At 47.6% G+C, this 19,871-nt stretch overlaps 2 protein-coding genes and 1 long non-coding RNA gene across 10 annotated transcripts in view; 1 reads left to right on the top strand and 2 right to left on the bottom strand.

Moving 5' to 3' along the window:
* Window positions 1-58: 58 nt before the first annotated feature.
* unm_hu7910 (un-named hu7910) lies at window positions 59-10,079 on the bottom strand. 8 transcript variants are annotated; one of them, XM_061265484.1, is made up of 28 exons: window positions 9,895-10,033; window positions 8,468-8,888; window positions 8,346-8,399; window positions 7,752-7,925; window positions 7,583-7,627; window positions 7,365-7,433; window positions 4,169-4,219; window positions 3,908-4,093; window positions 3,787-3,822; window positions 3,609-3,653; window positions 3,432-3,464; window positions 3,341-3,373; window positions 3,244-3,279; window positions 3,120-3,176; window positions 2,959-3,039; window positions 2,796-2,876; window positions 2,635-2,676; window positions 2,493-2,578; window positions 2,322-2,408; window positions 2,090-2,240; window positions 1,874-2,010; window positions 1,711-1,809; window positions 1,551-1,640; window positions 1,270-1,407; window positions 1,064-1,199; window positions 909-1,000; window positions 605-738; window positions 59-534 (listed from the first exon to the last, which is right to left on the bottom strand). In XM_061265484.1, the coding sequence occupies exons 2-28, from the start codon at window positions 8,637-8,639 to the stop codon at window positions 384-386; spliced, it is 2,496 nt and encodes an 831-aa protein (XP_061121468.1). In that variant the 5' UTR covers window positions 8,640-8,888; window positions 9,895-10,033; the 3' UTR covers window positions 59-383. The 8 variants fall into 8 exon arrangements, 7 of the variants coding, with proteins under 7 accessions (XP_061121468.1, XP_061121466.1, XP_061121467.1 ...); XM_061265482.1 differs by having other exon boundaries at window positions 3,908-4,219; XM_061265483.1 differs by having other exon boundaries at window positions 2,635-2,673; window positions 3,908-4,219.
* Window positions 10,080-10,125: 46 nt separating this feature from the next.
* On the top strand, window positions 10,126-11,945 carry LOC133143530 (uncharacterized). Its single transcript, XR_009710439.1, has 2 exons — window positions 10,126-10,769; window positions 11,369-11,945. It is a non-coding gene; the product is annotated as an uncharacterized LOC133143530 (long non-coding RNA).
* Window positions 11,946-14,756: 2,811 nt separating this feature from the next.
* scn5lab (sodium channel, voltage gated, type V-like, alpha b) overlaps window positions 14,757-19,871 on the bottom strand; it is a 40,581-nt gene continuing 35,466 nt past the window's right edge. Inside the window, exons 27-31 of the mRNA XM_061265481.1 lie at window positions 18,976-19,029; window positions 18,762-18,903; window positions 18,521-18,621; window positions 18,104-18,374; window positions 14,757-17,310 (exon numbers count right to left, since the gene is read on the bottom strand). Of these exons, the coding sequence (XP_061121465.1) occupies window positions 16,070-17,310; window positions 18,104-18,374; window positions 18,521-18,621; window positions 18,762-18,903; window positions 18,976-19,029 (1,809 nt within the window). The 3' untranslated portion in view covers window positions 14,757-16,069. The remainder of the gene's footprint in view (window positions 17,311-18,103; window positions 18,375-18,520; window positions 18,622-18,761; window positions 18,904-18,975; window positions 19,030-19,871) is intronic.

Genomic DNA, 19,871 nt, shown 5'->3' with positions numbered 1-19,871 from the left:
AGACATTTAGACCGGCTGTAAAAACCAACAACAACAACAAGAACACAAAAACCACTGGGATTTTCTGGTGTCATTTTTAATAAAAATAGAATCTCTGATAACATCTGCTGGTTGTAGTGATCATACAAAAGGAAAAAGTGGGCTAGCAGGAAAACACACGATGAGTCTCTCGCTAATCAACGCTACAAACACGAAGGTTGCTGAGTGCGGGCAAACGCCGGTTAACTGTGGTCATAATTACTGTCGGGAACGGCTACACCCCAAAAACCGAATTGAGCATTAAGCCCTGCTTGTTGCGTGTGTGTGTGTGGAGGTGTGAAAGTGGGTGTGCTCAAGTCAGTAGTATCACCCAGAGGAACCTTCAGTGTCCTGAGCGCGTCAGTCTAGATGGCGCTGAGGGTCTGGCGCTGGGACGCCGTCAGCTGCGGATGCCACACGTCCACGATGAAGATGAGGCGGAAGGTGTCCGCGTCCTGCCAGACCTCGTGCTCGAAGGAGTCGTCAAAGATCAGCACTTTGCCTTCCTCCCACTCCCTACGAAAGATAATCAGTGGTGATGAGAATAAATAAAAAAAAAATCTGGAAGTGGTTCAGTGACGATTACCTGGTCTGGTCCGTGCACCTGATCGTGCATCCCTGTTTGGGAATGACGAGGCCGAGGTGCATCCTCAGTCGACAGTTGGTGGGGCCCGTGTGCGGCCACACGTGCGTGCCCGGCTGCATCACTGAGAACTTAATCTACACACACGCACATACACAAGCCACTGAGGTGAATTGAGGATGGTGGGGGCCATGTGCGGCCACACGTGCGTGCCCGGCTGCATCACTGAGAACTTAATCTACACACACGCACATACACAAGCCACTGAAGTGAATGGAGGACAAGTTGAAATCTCGAGAGGGTCTACCTGTCCTCTCTTGCAGCCGGTGGCTTCGGGAAATCTCTCCAGTAGCGAGCAGGTCTTCGGTACAGCCTGGCAGGAAGTCCCAGACTTCTTCCCTGAAAAAAAATGAGTTGGTTAGCTGCATGTGGGTGAAGAGGTGAAGAAGTCAAGAAATGGACCTTGCTGCCAGAGTGTGTACTGGCCCCACTCTCCTTTCTCCCTCAGGTTTTCCTCCTCAGGTACAAACTGGCCCGTGTTTTGGTCCATCATGGCCATGGCCTCGTCCCGAATCATCTTCCAGTTCTTCTCCAGTGCCTGAACACAAAAGGTGCAGTTGAGTCCTGAACTGGAAGAATACCTGCTTAAATTCAGCCCGCTGTCCTACCTTCACCAGATCGGTGTATCCGGTCTCATTTGGGGTCCACCAGGGCTGCGCTTTAAGCCCGTCCACATTGTAAAGTGACCTCTGCCACACAGACGCAAAGTGACCTCGCTCGTGGCCCACCTGGTACCAGTGGTAGGCCTGCTGGGACACACACACACACACACGCACGCACACATCATTAGCAAGACAAGAATAATATGTTTTCATTACATTACCCTAAGATAAACGAGGGGGGGGCATCGTTGGTCCTTTAATGTCTTGCATTATGCACAAACACTCACGCTCTTGTCTCCGACTCTCTGCAGTGCGTCTCCTAGGTGGAAGTAGAAACGTCCGTCATCGGTGCCGGGCTCTCCTGATTCCAGCCCCTCCTGGTGGACCGAAGCAAATTCAAATGGTGGAGGCCGGCACGGGTAAAACCCGACTGACGCTCTCACATACCTTCAGGTAAGGAATACTCTCTGCGATCTTGTTCTGCGACTTCAGGATGAAGCCGTAGTGAACCTTCGCAAAGCCGTCGCTGGGGGCAACCGCCAGAACCTGAAGATGGCGCCAGTGAGACTATGGAAGAAGAATAGAAGAAGAAGGAGGCAACGTCACTCACCTCCTCGTAGATCGCCTTGGCACCTTTGTTGTCGCCTAGCAACAGGTAGGCCACGCCCAGGTCGTTCTTCAGACTGATGTCTTTTGGGAAGATCTGCACCAACTTCTCCAGCGTGGCCACAGCGCCACGCATGCGGCCTGACACGAGGACATTTAGAAAGACTTAATTCACATGAAGGATTGCAGTCTTCAAATCTTTATCCACGGCGTGGCTTACCCAGGAACTGCTGACGCTCGGCTCGTCTCTTGAGGGCGGCTCGGATCAGGTCGGGGGTGGCGTCCGGAAGATCTGCGGCGTCTCCGTAGCTGCCGATGGCCTTCTGCAACATGTCGTTGCTGCGCTGCTTCTCGGCTAGGTCGTCCTCCGCCTGCGTGGTGGAAGTCATCAATCAAACCTGAGTAGGCTGACTACAAACTTGAAAAGTACAAGTGGTCATTGAAATGAGCACCTGCGCTTTCCCGTAGTGAGCGCGGGGGCTCTGCGGGTGCTGGTGCACCAAAGTCTCAAATGCCTGCAGCGCCGCCTCCACTTTTCCCTAATGCACAACAAGCGCACACGCAAGAAAGCAACGTCAAGCGCAGTCCAAGGCGCCGCCCGTCACTTCCTGCCTGTCACGCACTTTCTTGCGAAGCTTCTCTGCAGCATCCAGTTCTGCTTTAATGCTCTTGTCCAACTTGTTGAGCAGTTTGGCTTTCTTCTTCTTGGCTGGAGGGAAAGCGACATTTGTACTAACTCGAAAAAAATATGCGATGCTTTTTTACCTTTTTCTTTGGGCTTCTCCGCAGTTGTGAGGTCCGCCGCTTCTGTGGCAAAGAGGATCTGTCTGTCAGCGGGTCGTACATTTCCAACACAGGGATACTAACTTGCTAGTCGACTTTTATTCATCTCAAATCATAGGACATGATGGTGTTGGCGTGCTTACCCTCGGGCGTGCTGCTCCCTCCAGCAGTCTCGCTGTGTGCTTCAACCGGCTCAGACTGCTTCTCCTCCTCCAACGGCGGCTCTGATGCACAAAACAAAAGGACAGTGAACCGGCCGGCTTCGTCTGCACTGACAGTTGTTGTTATGAGACATCTTTGTGGTACCGGCTGGTGTGCTGCTCTCTGCTGTGTTCTCGCTCTGTGTTTCTACAGGTTCAAAAAACTGCTCTGTTTCCACCGCTGGCTCTGACACACAACACAAAGATACTTATGGGTAAACAAACACATCAAATCTGGATCAGTTAGAAAAATGAAAAAAAAAATACCTCCTTCTTCTTCTTCTTGAGTCACTTTGGAGCTCGTCAAATCTTTTAGAGATTCCACTTGAGCGCAAGCACATAAAACAGTTTGGGTTTGTTTCACTAGCATTGGGGTGATTTGCGGTCTTACCAACAGTCTCCTGAGATGACGGCTCCTCCACCAGGACTGCGAGCAAAACACACTTGAAACAACAGCTCTCAAAATCCAGCTTGAGATCCTCACTCACCTCCGCTTGTGTCGATGGCGTCCACGTCCTCCTCTGAAAGAAATCAAGACATCAATGGAGGAAGACAAAAGAGACAAAAATAAATACACACCAAGAGGATGCTCAGTGTCTCCTCGAGGATCATCTGCGGCAGAAAAATCATGTCCCCATTGAAATGATTTTGAATTGAACTTGTTTAATTTTTATTTTTTGACATAAAAAAAACTACAAACTGTTTTTATCCTAAAATATTCATTTCTCACGACAGTGTTTAAAAAAATGGACTCACCAGCTACAAAGTCTTCTTCTACAAAGGCAGGCAGTGGAACAGCAGCTGGAGGACACACATATACGTGTATATATACACACACAAGCACGTATCAAGAAGAGGGAGAAAAAAATAGTGATTAAGAGGTTTTCCGCTTGAAGAAGTGATGAAGCAGATGGTGAAAGGGTCTAGAACAAACCTTGGATTTCAGAGTCCACATCTTCAGCTTCAGAGACTGACATGCACATGCACAAACGCACAGGAAGTGTGTCATGACACGCACTGAGACAAGTGGACAAGCACATTGTTGCATCACACACTTGTTGGCGAGTCTTCTGTCGCGCTCTCCTCGGGGTGCTCCTCAACCGACTCGTCCTCGGGTTGCGTGGTCGACTGCTCTTCAACACTGAAGTCCTGAGCTGTGCTCTCCTCCGTATGCGCCTCCACTGACTCCTCTTCAGCCGGCTCTGCGGCTTGCCGGTTGTTCGCCTGATCTTCAGCGGGTTCTGGCAGGTAAATGATGGAATTAATTTGTAAATATACTGGACGGGTCTCATTTGTAGCGGTAGCAACATATTCACCCGCTGGTTGCTCTTCATATGGTTGCCGCTGGCTTGGAGTTTCTTTCAGGCCTGTTTGGAAATGTGACAACGTGACAAAGATATGCAAACTGCTCACGTGTCATGTGACTTGTGTTATCTAATTTGAATATGTATGAGCATGACATAAGAAGCGCAGCTGAGGTGGTTCACAGTAAGTGTGGAATTTATTTTCGAAACGTGCGACTGGACTGGTTGCCAGTCAATCGCGAGATCCAAACAGACCGACGAGCATTCACATAAACAGACAAGTGTTCATTTTTAGAATATGGGAGGAGACCAGACAATAAGAAGATGGCAACAGTTTAAGTTTTATTTGACATTTGCTGTCACATTGGAGGAAAATACTTTCCAGAAATAGAGATGGGGGCGGAGTTTACAGCACATATGAACAACATCAACACAAAAATCAATGACCTCAACAAAAGCATCTGATTGGTTGTGTTGGGAATCGCTCCCGATGGGTTTACAATTTTGGAGTACCATTTGATTGCATAACCAGAAAAGTTTATTCCTTATATTGTGCCCCAATGTATCCCACAAGGTGGTGGCAAAGCACTACTTTTATTCGACAGAGCTGGAAAAACAACCCAAATTAAAACAAAACAAAAATAGTCCAAGAAGAGTTTACTTCTTCCTGCCGCTGGCAGCCATTTTGTCTGCAACCACACCCTTGTCCCTCCTGACCGCCGTCACGCCGGCTCGCTGACTTTTCTCCTCGCCGGTTTGACTGCTGTTTGCTTTCCTGGCGTCGAGCCTCTCCGCCTCCATCTTGTCCCGAGCGGCCTTCTCACGGGAAAGCCGCAATTCCTTCTCGCTGGATGCCTTCTCCTTCTCCGCTCTCTCTTTCTCCTGAGCCAGTCGAGCTTTCTCTTTAACAAGGCGGTCTTTCTCCGCTCTCTCTTTTTCTTGCCTTTCCTGCTCTTTGGCCACCTGTTCTTTCTGGAGTCGCTCCCTTTCCTTCCTTTCCTGGTCGCTCTTTTCTCTGGCCAAGCGTTCCCGCTCTTCCCTTTCCTTGGCGGCCTCTTGTTCCCGAAGCACGCGCTCCCTCTCCTTCTTTTCGAGCTGTTCCCGCTCTTGCTTTGCTTTCTGTAACGCAAGTTGCTCTTGCTCCGCCTTCTCCGTCTCCATCCTGTCCCGCTCAGCCTTTTCCCATTCCGTCCTTTCCCTCTTGGCCTTCTCCCACTCAATCTTTTCCTTCTCCCGCTCCATCCTTTCCTGCTCCCTTCGCTCTTTCTCCACATCCTCCCGCTCCATCCTTTCCCTCTCAGACTTCTCCCACTTCATCCGTTCTCTCTCCACCTCCATCTTCTTTTTCTCCACCTCCATCCTTTCCTTCTCCAGCCCTATCCTCTCCTTCTCCAGCTTGAGCTGCTCCTGGGTGACCTCCAGCGTCTTCATCTTGAGTTGCCAGGCCGTCTCCTCGCCTTGTTCTCGGTCGGCCAGGAGGGTTTCGATTTCGGCGAGGGCGATACGGGCGATCCGCTTGGCCTCGGTTTTCTCGTTGATGGTGCTCAGTTCTTCTCGGAGGGCGGAGCGCAACACTTCGTCTCGGATAGGAAGTTCTGTAGTTGGAATGAACTCGTAAAGGGTACGACTGGCGAACAGGTGAGTGTTAGCAGAGCCAAGCTTATGGTGAGTGAGGGGGGAGTTGATGTGCAACTTGATGCTAAACATTTTAGCATTCACTGCATTGAAAGCAACGTTCACACATGGATGCAGGTACAATTTTTCTACCTCGGGTTCCGTTCTTCCGCAAAGTTGCTTCTTCTGGAATCTCATCTGGGACGCCAAACGGGAAACAAAAACAAAAGCTGCTGCTAAGATGCTAACATCCAAGTGAGGGGCACAACCCAGCGCTACCTTCGCTCTCTTCCATCTCATCGGGATCCTCGTCAACTTCTTGGAGTGCTTCACATACACAAGTACAAAGTTTTCAGAAACTAGATAAAGGAGGTGTCTGCAATTTTTCCAAACATTATCAAACAAACTTGAAAATGCAGCTTTTCAAATGCAAACACACAAGACCAGAGTCAAAGTCCAATAATCGGCGCCAAAAGCTCGACTCAAATAGAGTTCCCGCACCTTCCGGTCGTGATGCTACCGTGACAACTAAAATCACAAAATGACACAACAAAAGGGCTCGCCTCGGCTTTCAGCACAAAGCACACGAAACATGCTCGGAGACAACATGCAGGACAAGTCAAGGTGCTCACACGTGTACCTCTCCTCAACGCCTGCTTCCGGCGAGAGCTTTTTAACTTCCTGTCATCTGAAGCGACAAACAGCAAAGAACAAAAAAGTGAGGCTTATTCTCACCTCACGGGACCTGAGATTTGCCTGTCGAACGGGAGAAAATAAAAGGATCCAAATGGACCTTTGATCATGTTTGCGTGTTAAGGAAAATTTGTTTAAATACTCGGTTAAATTGTGTCCAAGGTCAACTTAAATAATTCCCCCCACCCTTGCCATAAATAAACTGTATTTGTTTTTCTGTCCATCCAGTTTGCCAAGCACGTCCTCCATGAGGTCCTCAGGCTGGCTTGCTGTCCTCCTATTGGTTCTGAAGGTCCAGTATGACCCCTTTGACTTCCACGTCGTCAAGGTAAGAAGCACTGCCCTGCTGGCGCTTCCTGGCCGCCGCTGTTGCCTCTTCCTCTTCATCTTCCTCCTCCTCTTCCTGCTCTACGGGCGAGCTGACAATGTCACCGAGGAAGGTGAAGAAGCCATACAGCCAATCAGAACTTTCCTCCGCCAAAATATTAACAACCTCCTCAAGAGACTCGCCTGGCGCCCTACTGTCGCCACCTTTGGTCAGGCCTGACGAGAGAAAGTGATAATAGAAGAGGAGAAGATGGCGAGGGAGGGATGGAAGGTAACTTGAAAAGAAGTGAGTGATGTCATCAAATAAAAGAGGATGATGAGAATGGAGGGGAAAGAAGGAAAGGGAGTTAAAGTCGTCGCTCACGCAGCCAGCAAGCACCACTTCCTTTTTTTTTCCGCATCACTAAGTCCTCTGACTTCCTGTTCGCTATATCGGAATTGAACATGATGGCGCAACGCCGTACTTTTGTCTCCTGTTCCTCTGAAACCTTCTGGGAGGTGTTTTATCATGCTACGACGTAGCTGTGAACCACCTCGGAGGATGCAAATAGGAAAAGATTATCGGGGGACTTGCCGAGCAGGACTTTGGCGTCCTCCACGTCGAAGTCGCCATCTCCGTCCGTGTCGTAGGCCGTCAGCTTCCCTGCAGCACAAACAGAGAGAAGACGACGGTGAACGTGACGGGTTGGGTTTGTGGGTCTGGAACGATGATGTTGAATGAAGTTAAAAAAATTTAAAAAAAGAAGGAAAAGAAGAAAGAAGATGGTACGCTTTGAAATGTTGAAAGTGTACCTTGTAAAACTTGTGAAAAGTTCATACGGAACTCCTGAGCTCGCGCTGCGTGTCGGTGACACACACACAAAATACAAGATGAGGAGGACAGGAAACAAAGCCGAGTGTCTTGTTCTCCTTCTTTGCGGGCTCAAAACAACTTCGGACACGTTCGGTGCGGCCGGCTTACCGATGACGCTGTCGTAGTCGACGATGTCAAAGTAGACAACGGCCACCGAGCTCCAAACCCCCAGCAGGGCCAGCACCGCGAACCAGGTGAACACGGAATACTTGGCTCCGCCCCCCGTGTCTCCTCCTGCCGCCTTCTTGTTGCTCTTGCTTTCGGCTGGCGGCGGCTTTGACTCTGCGGATGCCGCACAACAAACACAAAACATGTCAACCACTGAGACATTCATTCAGTTTATTTTTTATTTTGGGAGAAAAATGCACTGGTAAGTAATCACAGTCCATCCTGGTTAATACCACAGCACACATTTATTTAACACACTTGGCAGTTCTTAGTAACCGCGGGTGGCACCTTTTTCCAAAAAGCAGAGGTCGAAATGACCCGGGACCACATTAACACCAACCCGACGGGGCGGGTCCGACAACAGCTGTTCCTCGGGTAGCAGCTGAACTTCAAACATTACAATCATGTCAGCGTAACTCCAAGCACAAACACAGATAGCTCAAATGTTAGAGGTCAAAGCCCAGTCAAATTCAACCCAAAGCAAACGGGCCCGTGCTGAACCAAAGTGAGTCCAACCCGAAGGTCGCCACCCACCGGAGAGTGGAGGAGCCTGATGTGGGGCCGCGGCCTCCTCCACACTGGCTCCTCCTAGCAGAAGCAGATCAATTGACCCGGAAAAGACGCAGCGGAACCAACATCCAGTTCAACGGTCCTACCTGTCTTCTTGAGGCCATCCAAAGCCTCCTCGTTTACCATCGGTTCCCCCTGCTCTTCATACACGTCCTCCTGAGTGTTCAGCACCTCCTGGGTGCTGTGGGCCTCCTCCGCCGGCGCTGCCGAGGGGATTGAGGAGGGGGCGGACGCGCCATAGTGGCGATAGCGCTGCATGGAGCAAAACCTTCCCAGCGACCCGTCAAGCTAGCACATTGAACGTGTATGATCCAAACAATGAGAAGGAAACTTCCAAAGAGACCACAACGAGACGAGAAGTGACAAACGAGCAGGATGGCGGCGACTCAATCATCAGGACAAAACCAAGTGCCTCCTCCTCACCGTTCTCGCACGACCAATTGTGAGGTCCGGAACCTGATCCCTCACTATTCTTAGAGCCGACAAACCCCGCAGTGCTCTGTGTTTCTGTGTGTGCAAGATGCCACAGAGGACAAAGTGAGGCAAGCAACCTTGACATACAATATTATGCAAAAGTCTTGGGCCACGTTTAGATTTATTGCTTTCGCATACATAGAAGACAATAAAGTAGACCACAAACCTCCTTTAAGGCCGAAGTGAACTCTAAACCATTCATAGAAGTTGTAGTCGTTTGAGTGTTTGCCTGTTTATTATTTGGCAGGATACACTGGGCCCCAGTTTAAAGTCTATGTAAACTTCATAGTCAAAAGACACCCAGTTTTTACTGGTCTGGGTGCGGCTTGCACATAAATCACTTTGTGTGAAATAAACTATCCATGAATTAATACTAGATTTGGGGAAATGCACGACAAGGAAGAGAGAGATGTTTATGATTTAATCATATAAATGTATATTAATTCATTTGTTATCCTCAGCTAAGAGTGTTCCTAAGAACCATAAGCACATAATCCTGACGTCATTCACGGGCTGATTTCCAGGAATGTTGCGGTCACGCAAGTTTGCAAAAGCTTCAAAATAGGACACGTGCTGATCATTTATTTGGTCCGTGCTGTGGATCTTTAGGCAGCTGACAAAATGCCCTCAACTCAACCAAATCCACACAGAAAAGCATCACGTTGAACTTTCTCTTACGCGAATGCAAATTAGACAGCATCAAAAAGCTAACTAATGACATTCTACGAATAGATTGTAAATAATGTTTTACATATGTACATTTACGTAGTAGTGTTACTTCAATGCAGTTTTAAGATGGACGATACTAGATAATCTTGTTGTAGCTTTCACAGCCAGGACATGGCAACGCGTGAGCTGTGTTTTAAGTGCCACAAACATGTTGGACAAATAAGAGATGGGTTCTTCTAGCTTTATGCCACGAACATATTATTGTCCCTTTTGACGTGCATTTTCCAGAAAAGATACGACGCTCCATAACCAGCAGAATGGCAAAGTGAGTATGCGACGACTCGTTCGCTAGTAGGTCAGAAGAACCAACCTTTCTTGGAATGCGTTTTGGGATTTTTCTTCGGAGCCATTGCGTCGTTTATTCACCGGTATATTTATATCGACTGGCTAACACCTTCCAAGCTGAGCTAACAGCGAATTTGATTGACACTGGGGGATTTTGTTACGACAGAGAAGGATGGATGAAGCTGCTGCTAGCTTGGATACCAGCGATGCCGCTAAGAACACTAACTATGATTGGCTATGGGCTCAGCCAATCGGTAAAGGGGAACAGCTAGGTGGGCACGCTCGAAAAGATTTGAACCAATTATGTTCATGGAAACCTTGTCATTATTTGGACTATTAAAAGAACGTGGCAGGAGAGGAGTAGACAGCAGAGATGGGGACTCGAGTCACTGTGACTTGGACTCGAGTCGACTCGAGTCGCTGTTTGAATGACTTGTGACTTGACAAAAAATAAAATAACTTGAGACTCGACTTGGATTTGGAAATTAAAGACTCGGGACTTGACTTGAGACACGATGACTTGAATGACTTCAGTGTTTTTATTTAGTTTATGTTTTCAGTTTGAATATCAAATTAATAATACATTTAAAATAATAATATCGATAACACGGTAGGAGCGCAGGCTGAGAATGGCGTTGTCTTGATTGGATCACTACCCTGTCAATCAATCAGTCGTGCCCGATCTACGTACATAACGTGTTTATTGGAGTATCACGCCCCATCACATGAGTCATGAGACATGCACAAACATGTCAGCGGGAGCGGTACCTTCGGCTATCGTAATTACCTTTATAACGGCAAAAGACGGACAGCACAGTGTAAGATATGCAACAGAAACATTTCAGACAGCCAGAGGACAACTTCCAACTTTGTCCGTCATTTGAAAAGCCATTCTGCCCAGTAAGTGCTTTTCATTTATCTAAATAGGTGTGTATATATAGCTTTAATGCAATGAATATGATGATGAAACTGAATTAAGTAAATATGAATTAATATGGGGCGGCTCGGTGGCGCACTTGGGTAGCACGTCCGCCTCACAGTTAGGAGGGTGCGGGTTCGATTCCACCTCCGGCCTTCCCTGTGTGGAGTTTGCATGTTCTCCCCGGGCCCGCGTGGGTTTTCTCCGGGCACTCCGGTTTCCTCCCACATCCCAAAAACATGCTTGGTAGGCCGATTGAACACTCCAAATTGTCCCTAGGTGTGAGTGCGAGTGCAAATGGTTGTTTGTCTCTGTGTGCCCTGCAATTGGCTGGCAACCGGTTCAGGGTGTCCCCCGCCTACTGCCCGATGACGGCTGGGATAGGCTCCAGCACGCCCGCGACCCCAGTGGGGACTAAGCGGTACAGAAAATGGATGGATGGATGGATTTAATATGGAGCAAGTTAATAAATAAAAACTACAGTTATTTTTTTTGCCATATACTATGTTGCATGTTGCATGTTGGATGTCTGTCAGACCATAGAGTACATCCCATTCATATTTTTGCTTTTGTTTCACAGGTATGCAGAGTACGAAAAGATGAGAAACACCTGCACTGATGCAGCGCAGCCTGCAATTTCCCAGTTCACATTTGCAACTCAAATGTGTCAGACACTGTCGGCAGACGTTAATTTGTTTAGGTTGAGCTGTCAATAAATCATTGTATGAGGTAATTTCTTTTTTGTTTGATTCCATGGTGTATTTGTATTGACAGTGCAAATCCAAATTATTGTCAGATTTTTTAAACAGGTTAGACACATTGGACAATGATGGCTACTTAAAGTTACTTATATCTGTCACGTCTCGTCACCGGGTGCTTTATTATGTCTAGGTTACCATGGTTTCTGTTCGTGTCGCTCCTCCCCTCCTGTGTAGCCTCACGATCAATGTAATGACTGTATTTAAGTCCTGTCTGCCCTGCACTCCCTGTCAGATCATTGATGTCGTCGCGTCTGTTGTCGTACTGTCTTGTTGTTGTCATGTCCTGCTGCCTTCTTCTCTCACGTCCCGGTCAGTCAAGTTATTGTTTTGTTAAGTCATGTCAGTTTGCCGAGTCTGTTCGTTTATTTTCTCCAATAAACCCTGGTCCAAGCTGCATTTGGTCACCCTGCTCCATCCGATCCGTGACAATATCTTGTCTTTTCACGTTTCTAAGATTCTGCGGGTAAAATTGCAATAATAACGTGACTTGACTTGGACTTGACCTATTTAAGGACTTGACTTGACATAAGCTGTGACTTGACTTGCCCAAGAAAAAAATGACTTGGGACTTACTTGAGACTTTAAGGTTAAGACTTGACTTGCACATGTGTGACTTGGTCCCATCTCTGGTAGACACCATCTGGAGCGGAACGCAATGTGGATTAAACCCAAAAGTCACGCTTACAAACTGCTTTAGTTCTGTATTAGTTTTCATCCAAGCGCACATTTAGTAATTTCTGCAAATTAAAATCTTGACATTCACCGATCAAAGGAATGTGTATCTTTTAAAACTAGTGTATTGGGCGAACTATATAGATATGTTTTATTTGTACAGACTTGCGACTACATCAGAGAACCACACGGTGGCACTGTAGTACCGTATCAGTGATAAGAGTACCAGTGTTGTACATCTTAATAAAAATACACGAAAATCAAAACCTCTAAATATTTCACATGATTCAGAAAATGAAAGATTTTGCTGCTGTATTGTCGCTTCAAATCTTTACAAGACTGATCAGCACGCACAATACCTAATGCAAATATACAGTTAGACAAGAAAAAAAAACGTCCACAGAAAGCAATGAGACCAGTTTGTTGGGTTTGTGTCTGGTTTATTTACCGCAGGATGTTTTAAATACAGACATTTATTTGCAAAATACTAAAGAGTATTACAACTCAAAGTACTAAAAAGTGGATATATTTATTGTAGTCATCATCAGAATAATTCAACGAATAGTTTGTAAAACACCAGGGTAGGATGAGGGGAGGGTTTACTGAGGCACAACTTTCTCCTTCTTCACACCAAAGTTTTTGTTTTACTGGCAAAAAAAAAAATCCTCAAATGACTTAAATTGTGTTTGTTGAGTTCTGTTTGTTTTGCGTTCCAAAACCATCTTTGGAGAAACACTTGAAGCACAAAATGGCATTAGAACAGAAGACTCCGCCTCTTCTGCCACCAACAAGGTCACTTCCTGCCACCTATGGGGATCCGACCACCTTTGGGCATTACTCACACAAACCAGTGTGGATCCACTTTTGACACCAGTACGACACTGTTATTTTACCAAACTTGACAATGGTGTGGGACCAGTTCTACAACTGTGTAAGGCCAGTGTTAAACAAACCAGCATGACAAATTTGTTCTGTGTTGAACCAATATGAAAACAGTTTACAAACAGTTCAACCCCAGTTTTGAACCAGTATGACATCATGTTGACCCACACTGGTTCAACATTTAAACCTATGTTGAACTAGTTCGACACCAGTGTGAATCCAGTGTGGTACCAGTATAAGACCAGAGATAAACCAATATTACATTTAGTTTTGAACCTATGTTGAACCAGTAAGATACCAGTGTTGAACCAAAGTGACATTGGTGTTTAACCAGTTTAACACCAGTTCTGAACCAGTTTGACACTGGTCTTGAGCGACGTTCAATCCAGTGTTGTAAGCATTGTGACACTTGCATTGACCTAGTTTGATACTTGTGGTGAACTAGTAGGAATTCAGTTTGAAGGTGTGTGAGTGTAAAATGTTGTGAAAGAGTTGTTTTTGTTCATAAGACGAGAAGAAGGTTGGGAGGTTTGTTGTTCAGATGTTGGAAGGTTCCTGTGCACTCTGTTGGGGTTTAAAGATGACCAAGCAGCTTTCATTTGGAAAAGGAAAGGAAGGCAGGAAGGTGTTATCACCCCCTCAGGTCTGGAACCTTCCGCACCTCCTCGGTAGCACCAAATAAGCCGAGCCGGTACATGTGACGGAATATTCCTGAAGCGTTCTGAAAGTCAGACAGGTCAATTACGGAAGCTTCATCGTTTCAAAAGATGTCATACAAATGGACTCGGGCCCAACAAACACTTTTAAAAAAGTAGTGTGCTTTCAATTGATGAAGTTTTAGTGTATTAGTCTAAGATAGCATAAACATTTTCCATGGAATTAGTTTATTAAAATGTGTTCCTTTGATGTCTTCAGATCAAAGTTTAATTTGTTTTGTGAGCAAATCATAATCTTTCTGCACTGAAAGGACTCGAAATGACATTTATCTCTGCAGCCTCCCCTCCCCTGCAAAACTGTTTTTTTTAACAAGGAAAATTCAACTATATTACAATTTATAAATAAATAGAATGTAAAGAATCTAACCTGTGAGTATCATAATATTGTCTATGTGTTGCGCCACTGTTTGTGTTCGAATAGCCAGTGCTTTTAAAAGTGCAGCTATCAATGTTAATCGTTAGCATGTCAATGGCCTTTTGCATTGTCGTTAGCATTAATCTTAGCAAACTTTCTTAAGTGTTGCCTATTAATAAGATAAATGTTTAAATACGTAATATTTAACATTTAGAATCAAGATACTCATATTGCAAGGCACAGCTGCATTATTATTTTAACAACGTAAACATCTATGCCTCCATGCCACTAGGGGGGGTTGCAGCACAGCGACAAGTGTTTGTTTGGCCGTCCATTAACAGAATTATTGTCAAAATGTGTTTTGTTTTTGTCAGGATGCTCATCGGCCAATCAGGAGCCAACTCAAAGGCGCGGAGTTCCAGGGAGGACGAAGGGAGTGCTAACAATGGCGTGGAGTGTCGTTGAGTGCGGTCGCGGCAGGCAGGCACACTCGCGGTCTATTGCTACTGAAAAGAGCCCTTCAGCGCAGTGCAGCTGAACACCACAGCGACACTTTGTGACTAACTTCTGCTTTCAGATGGGACAAAACCACCATTTTGACACAAAGAAGAGCTGAGCGGTTAGCGGCCACCGCAGCGGCGCGTTTGTGCATTTCCTGTTTCGTTATCCGAAGGTCCCGGAAGATCCTGAAAGTGTCGCTCTCAAAGCTTCCAGGTCTCTGGCCGAGCTTTTATTGCTCCTCACACTTTTGTTGTTGTTTTTTCCCCCATATTTCTCTGTGCAAATAAAGTGTCAGAGTCTTCGTAGAAAACCAAACATAAAAGCAGGGAACAAAGTCATTGATAAATAAATAATGAAGTAGACAAACATGACATTGATGTGAACAATTCTATGAGAGGAATCTGATACATATACATATAATATACTTATAGTACATATATATATATGTATATAGATATATATACATACAGTATATATCTTGCCCCGTGTCCTGTGCAAATACACTCTTGTGGTATGTTTGGAATGAGACTTCAATCTGGGAACAACACGACATGGAAAATAGGACTTTTTCCTGACTTTTCACTTAGCATCACCCAATTTTGACATCTCAATTCAAGGCAAGAATTCCCTTTTCCAGTACGACGTGAGGCTAAGAATGACATGAGCTAGCTCTTGTTGTAATCATAATTGAGTTTGTGACGAGCCAGCGAAAGGTTATGCTGATTGTAGTCTTTTCATCTGTCTACTTTGGCTGGCAGTCCAACGTAAACGATGGCGCGCGTCAAGGAAAACCGTAACACCATTATCTCTCCTTCTGAGCTAGCGATAGCTTAGCTTCTGGCCATCCGTAGCACAAAACGCTGTAGGTTTTTGGGTGTTTTTTGTGAGTATGTTTGACAGTGAAGGAAAACAACAAAATTATTGTTCATCTCTTCCACCAAAGTGTCACAGTTCCAAGGAGAAAAACTGCAAAGCTTTTTTTCCCCTTCCCTTGTCAGGTTACGCTAAAAAATATAAAAAAATAGTCGTAATAATCGTACAGCTATGAAAAGACTGTCAACAAAGTTCTACTTTGACTAACAAAACCTTTGCTAAGCTCAACTTGCTTTTCTGCACTCGCAAGCTAACACTCGCGCAGCTAATGTCGCTAATGCAGCTCCCAGTCAATAAGAGACGGACAGATACAGGAGTGATAGTGTTTTGGGGGCCCGAGACGACGCTACTGCAGTTTGAGGAGCGTCCAGCAGGGGGCAGGAAATAACTTGAAAGCTAGTAAAGTTGTTCCAAGCTTTTATGGGGCCCCACCCTTTTTATATCTTCACACTTTCTGGGCGCCCCATAGTGGCCACAGTGCCCCAAGCAGCCGCGTAGTTCTCCATTTGGTGTTCTTGCTCTTAAGGCCCCGTACTGACGTTGCTCGTCTCCGACTTTGGGGGAAAAGTGGTGGCGGCTCTCGTCACGCTGTCGTAGGATGGCGGCGACGAAGTGGAGGACACAGTCTCGGAGCGCTCCATCCCAACCGGCCCGGAGCCGTAGTTCTCGCGTATCATGGCAGCGATAAGGCCTTCCTTCTCGGGCGCCTCCTCCTCCTCGTCGTCCTCGCCGTCGGCCTCCTCGTCCTCACCCCGGGTCGGCTTGTGTCGCGGCGTGGTGATCTGTCGGTAGAGGTAGGAGGCGGCCTTCATCTGCCGGCGCACCAGATGTCTCCGGTAGCAACGCTGGATGACGGCGGCTGAGACGTCCTCCTGCTTCCGCCGCAACGTGGTGGTGATGGGCTCGTAGGAGATCTTGGACGGGTTGGCCATCATGAACTTCTCCTCCATCTGCTGCTTGAGGGCGTCCATCTCACCCGACTCACCCAGAACACGCTTGGTGAAGGCAAAGAGGATGTCCAGGCAGTGGATCTTGTCACCGCTGACCATGGGCAGGTCCATGGAGATCAGCTTGATCTTGTTGGGCTTGCCGATGCGCAGCGGCTCCGACAAGGAGTCGGCGAAGTCGGACAGCTTGGCGTACTCGATGAACTGCGTGGCCTCCGGGTCGAACTTCTCCCAGACCTCATAGAACATCTCAAAGTCATCCTCGCTGAGCGGCTCGGTGCTCTCCTCAGTGGCCACGCTGAAGTTCTCCAGGATGATGGCAATGTACATGTTGACCACAATAAGGAAGGAGATGATGATGTAGGTGACGAAGAAAGTGATGCCCACCGAGGGGTTGCCGCAGTTGCCGCGCTGGCTGGTGCCCGTGTGCGGCACGTAGGGGTTGCACTCCTCGGGCGAATTGTTGAGGATAGGGCTCAGCAGGCCGTCCCAGCCCGCCGACGTGGTGATCTGGAACAGGCAGATCATGCTGTTGCCGAAGGTCTCGAAGTTGAACATGTCGTCGATGCCCGCCTGCCGCTTGACATAGGCGAAGTTGGCCATGCCGAAGATGGCGTAGATGAACATGACCAGGAAGAGCAGCAGTCCAATGTTGAAGAGGGCTGGCAGTGACATCATCAGTGCAAAGAGCAGCGTGCGGATGCCCTTGGCGCCACGGATCAGCCGCAGGATGCGCCCGATGCGCGCGAGCCGGATCACGCGGAACAGCGTTGGTGACACAAAGTACTTCTCGATGATGTCGGCCAGCACGATGCCTGCAAAGAATGCGGGAGCTGTGAGGACATGTACACGCGCTGCTGTCTCTCATTAACTGTGGGGCCAAGTATGTGTTTGTGTGTGAGCAGGTGGGGAGGGGGATTCATGCACAAGGTGAGTCCGGCATCACTTGACCACACACACGCACACACACACCTACACGCACATGCACGCACACACACGCAGAGCTGATGTAACAGGTCAATCATGTTTGATTTGTCTCCAGGGACCCGCCCCCTGCCAGCGCTGATTGCTGCCGTTACCTTCACCGTTCCCCCAGGTGGCCTCGTCTGAACACATACACACACATCCGCGCAACCCCACGCCCGCACACACACAACCACACACGCTCACTTAATCACACACTTGTAGCGAGCTAACTGGAAGAAATGAAACATGAACAGTGACGGGAAAATTACCTGCTTAGGCTGTGTGTATGTCAGGTGTGTAACTTGTGAACCTGTGTCTATGTGGGTTTGTATGACCAAGCAAGACCTTGGTGTGTGTGTGTGTGTGTGTGGAGGGAGGGGCCATCGAGGCCATTCAGAATGTCACTTTGTTGACAGATAACTGTCACAATGACATGACATTGCTTCCTGCTCACACACACGCACGCACGCACACACACGCGCCACACACGCACACACACGCACACACACACACACACACACACAGGCATAATTGCTTGATGTGACAAACCAGCAGCTCTAATAAAGTTGAAAACAAAACCGCGGCCTCACATCGTCATGTAAACACTCAACCACACTCGGAAAGGACGATATCGATACGCACCGACGATAGAGAGGATGACGACCACAAAGTCGAAGATGTTCCAGCCCACGGTGAAGAAGTAGCAGCGCAGCGCCACAATCTTCACCATACACTCGGCGGTGAAGACTACGATGAAGGCCACGTTGATGTTGTTGAGGACGCGCTCCATCTGCGGCGACTGCTCGTCCGTCTCCACCATCATGGTGATCATGTTGAACAGGATCAGCACCATGATGATGATGTCGAACGCTTGCTTGGCCACCAGGTCGAAGAAGAAGCCCTGCACGTCGTTCTGAGAGACGGAAGAGAACAACTTGGTCGTATATTCCTTATCGTCAGCAACTAATACTAATGCCGCACTGACGAGCTGAGATGTCTCAACCATCAGAACAGCAGATTTTTTGTTTTTTTCCTCAGTGTCATTTGTGATGGCGGTACCAGAGGTCTGGGGATGGGCTTCTGGGGTTTCTTGGAGCCCAACTTCTTCATGGCGTTGTAGTATTTCTTCTGCTCCTCGGTCATGAAGATGTCCTGGCCTCCTAAGTGCAAGCAACACGCCACCAAAACGTTATTTTGGTCCTGCTGATGTTGGTAAGTCACAAAACACACAACATGGCCGACCAGTCCATCTCAAACGAGGTCAACTACAATTGCGTCTTTAGCAAAGTTCAAGTGCAACTTATCTTCCTCTTCTGCTGGTTGAAGTTGTCGATGATGACGCCAATGAAGAGGTTGAGGGTGAAGAAGGAGCCGAAGATGATGAAGATGACGAAGTAGAGGTACATGTACAGGTTGATCTCCTTGATGGGCTGCTCCTCCACCTGCGCGACACGCCCTGCATGTTTACACTTCTGGTCGCAGTGACGAGATCGGCGGAAGGCCGCGTGACTTACGGCTCGCGAGTCCACAGCGGCGTACATGATCTCCATCCAGCCTTTGAAGGTGGCCTTCGACACAAAACAACACGACGTCAGAGGAAGCACCGCAACAAAGGGCTGGCCGAGGAGGCAGAGTTAAGGTTTCAAAGTAGGGTTTTAGGAGGGGTAGGGTTTTAAAAAAGGGTTAGGGATTTGAATTATGCCTTCGAGCTTGAGTTAGGGTCTCAAATATTGGTAATCTTTAAAATGAGATTTTGTTGAATGAAAGTCAAAATGAACGAGCGCCGAGACGTCCAAGCTTGTCGTCTGTCTGATCGCCATGGCAACAGCTGTCAACATAACCTTTTATGGACTTCCTTCCCTCTGACAAAGTTTCAACAGCAGAGCCGGTAATGGAAGGGTCGGTTGCCACGACGACCAGGCAAACAGGGAGGGATGCTGAGCCGCCCGTCGTCAAGACGACGACACTCATTCAACGTCCACGCGCTCGTGAATCAACGGGTTCTCCATCTCTTCTCCATCTATTCTCCTTTTTTTCCCCACTTCCTGTTTGTCTTCTAATTCTCCCTCCCTTCCTCTTCGTCCCCCCCTCCTTGTCTTTCCCTCTCATGCCTGCCTACTGAGTGCCTCTAAAAATAAAAGCCTCTCAGGGCTGATTGACTAGCGGTGTGCAGGACGCCCGCGGCGGCGAAGAACCAGGAGGACGCGGCGGCCATGAGGGAAAATGTCTTAGGAGTTCATTTAGTGCAGCATGAGGAGAGAGAATGGAGGGAGGAGTAAAAGACTAAAAACTGGATTTTTTTTCGGGTAAATGACAGAAGGGGTAATTAGGATGAAGAAGGGCAGGAGAAGGTGGACAAAATGAAGATAGAAGTGTGACAAGAGGACAGAATAAAAAAAACCCAGAAGAA

The sequence above is a fragment of the Syngnathus typhle genome, linkage group LG19 (assembly GCF_033458585.1).
Source record: "Syngnathus typhle isolate RoL2023-S1 ecotype Sweden linkage group LG19, RoL_Styp_1.0, whole genome shotgun sequence".
In the NCBI taxonomy this organism is placed as follows: domain Eukaryota; kingdom Metazoa; phylum Chordata; class Actinopteri; order Syngnathiformes; family Syngnathidae; genus Syngnathus; species Syngnathus typhle.
The sequence above is the reverse complement of the archived record's forward strand: the minus strand, read 5'-3'. Positions and strand labels throughout refer to the sequence as shown.

Bases quoted from the DNA above. Each gene is read 5' to 3' on its own strand.
- unm_hu7910 (XM_061265482.1), bottom strand. From the start codon at position 8,639: ATGCAGCGCTATCGCCACTATGGCGCGTCCGCCCCCTCCTCAATCCCC. The intron at 3,465-3,608 runs GTGAGTCCATTT...TTTCTGCCGCAG, and splicing joins AGAAGAAGACTTTGTAGCTG to ATGATCCTCGAGGAGACACT. The intron at 2,241-2,321 runs GTGCTCATTTCA...TCCACCACGCAG, and splicing joins CTCACTACGGGAAAGCGCAG to GCGGAGGACGACCTAGCCGA.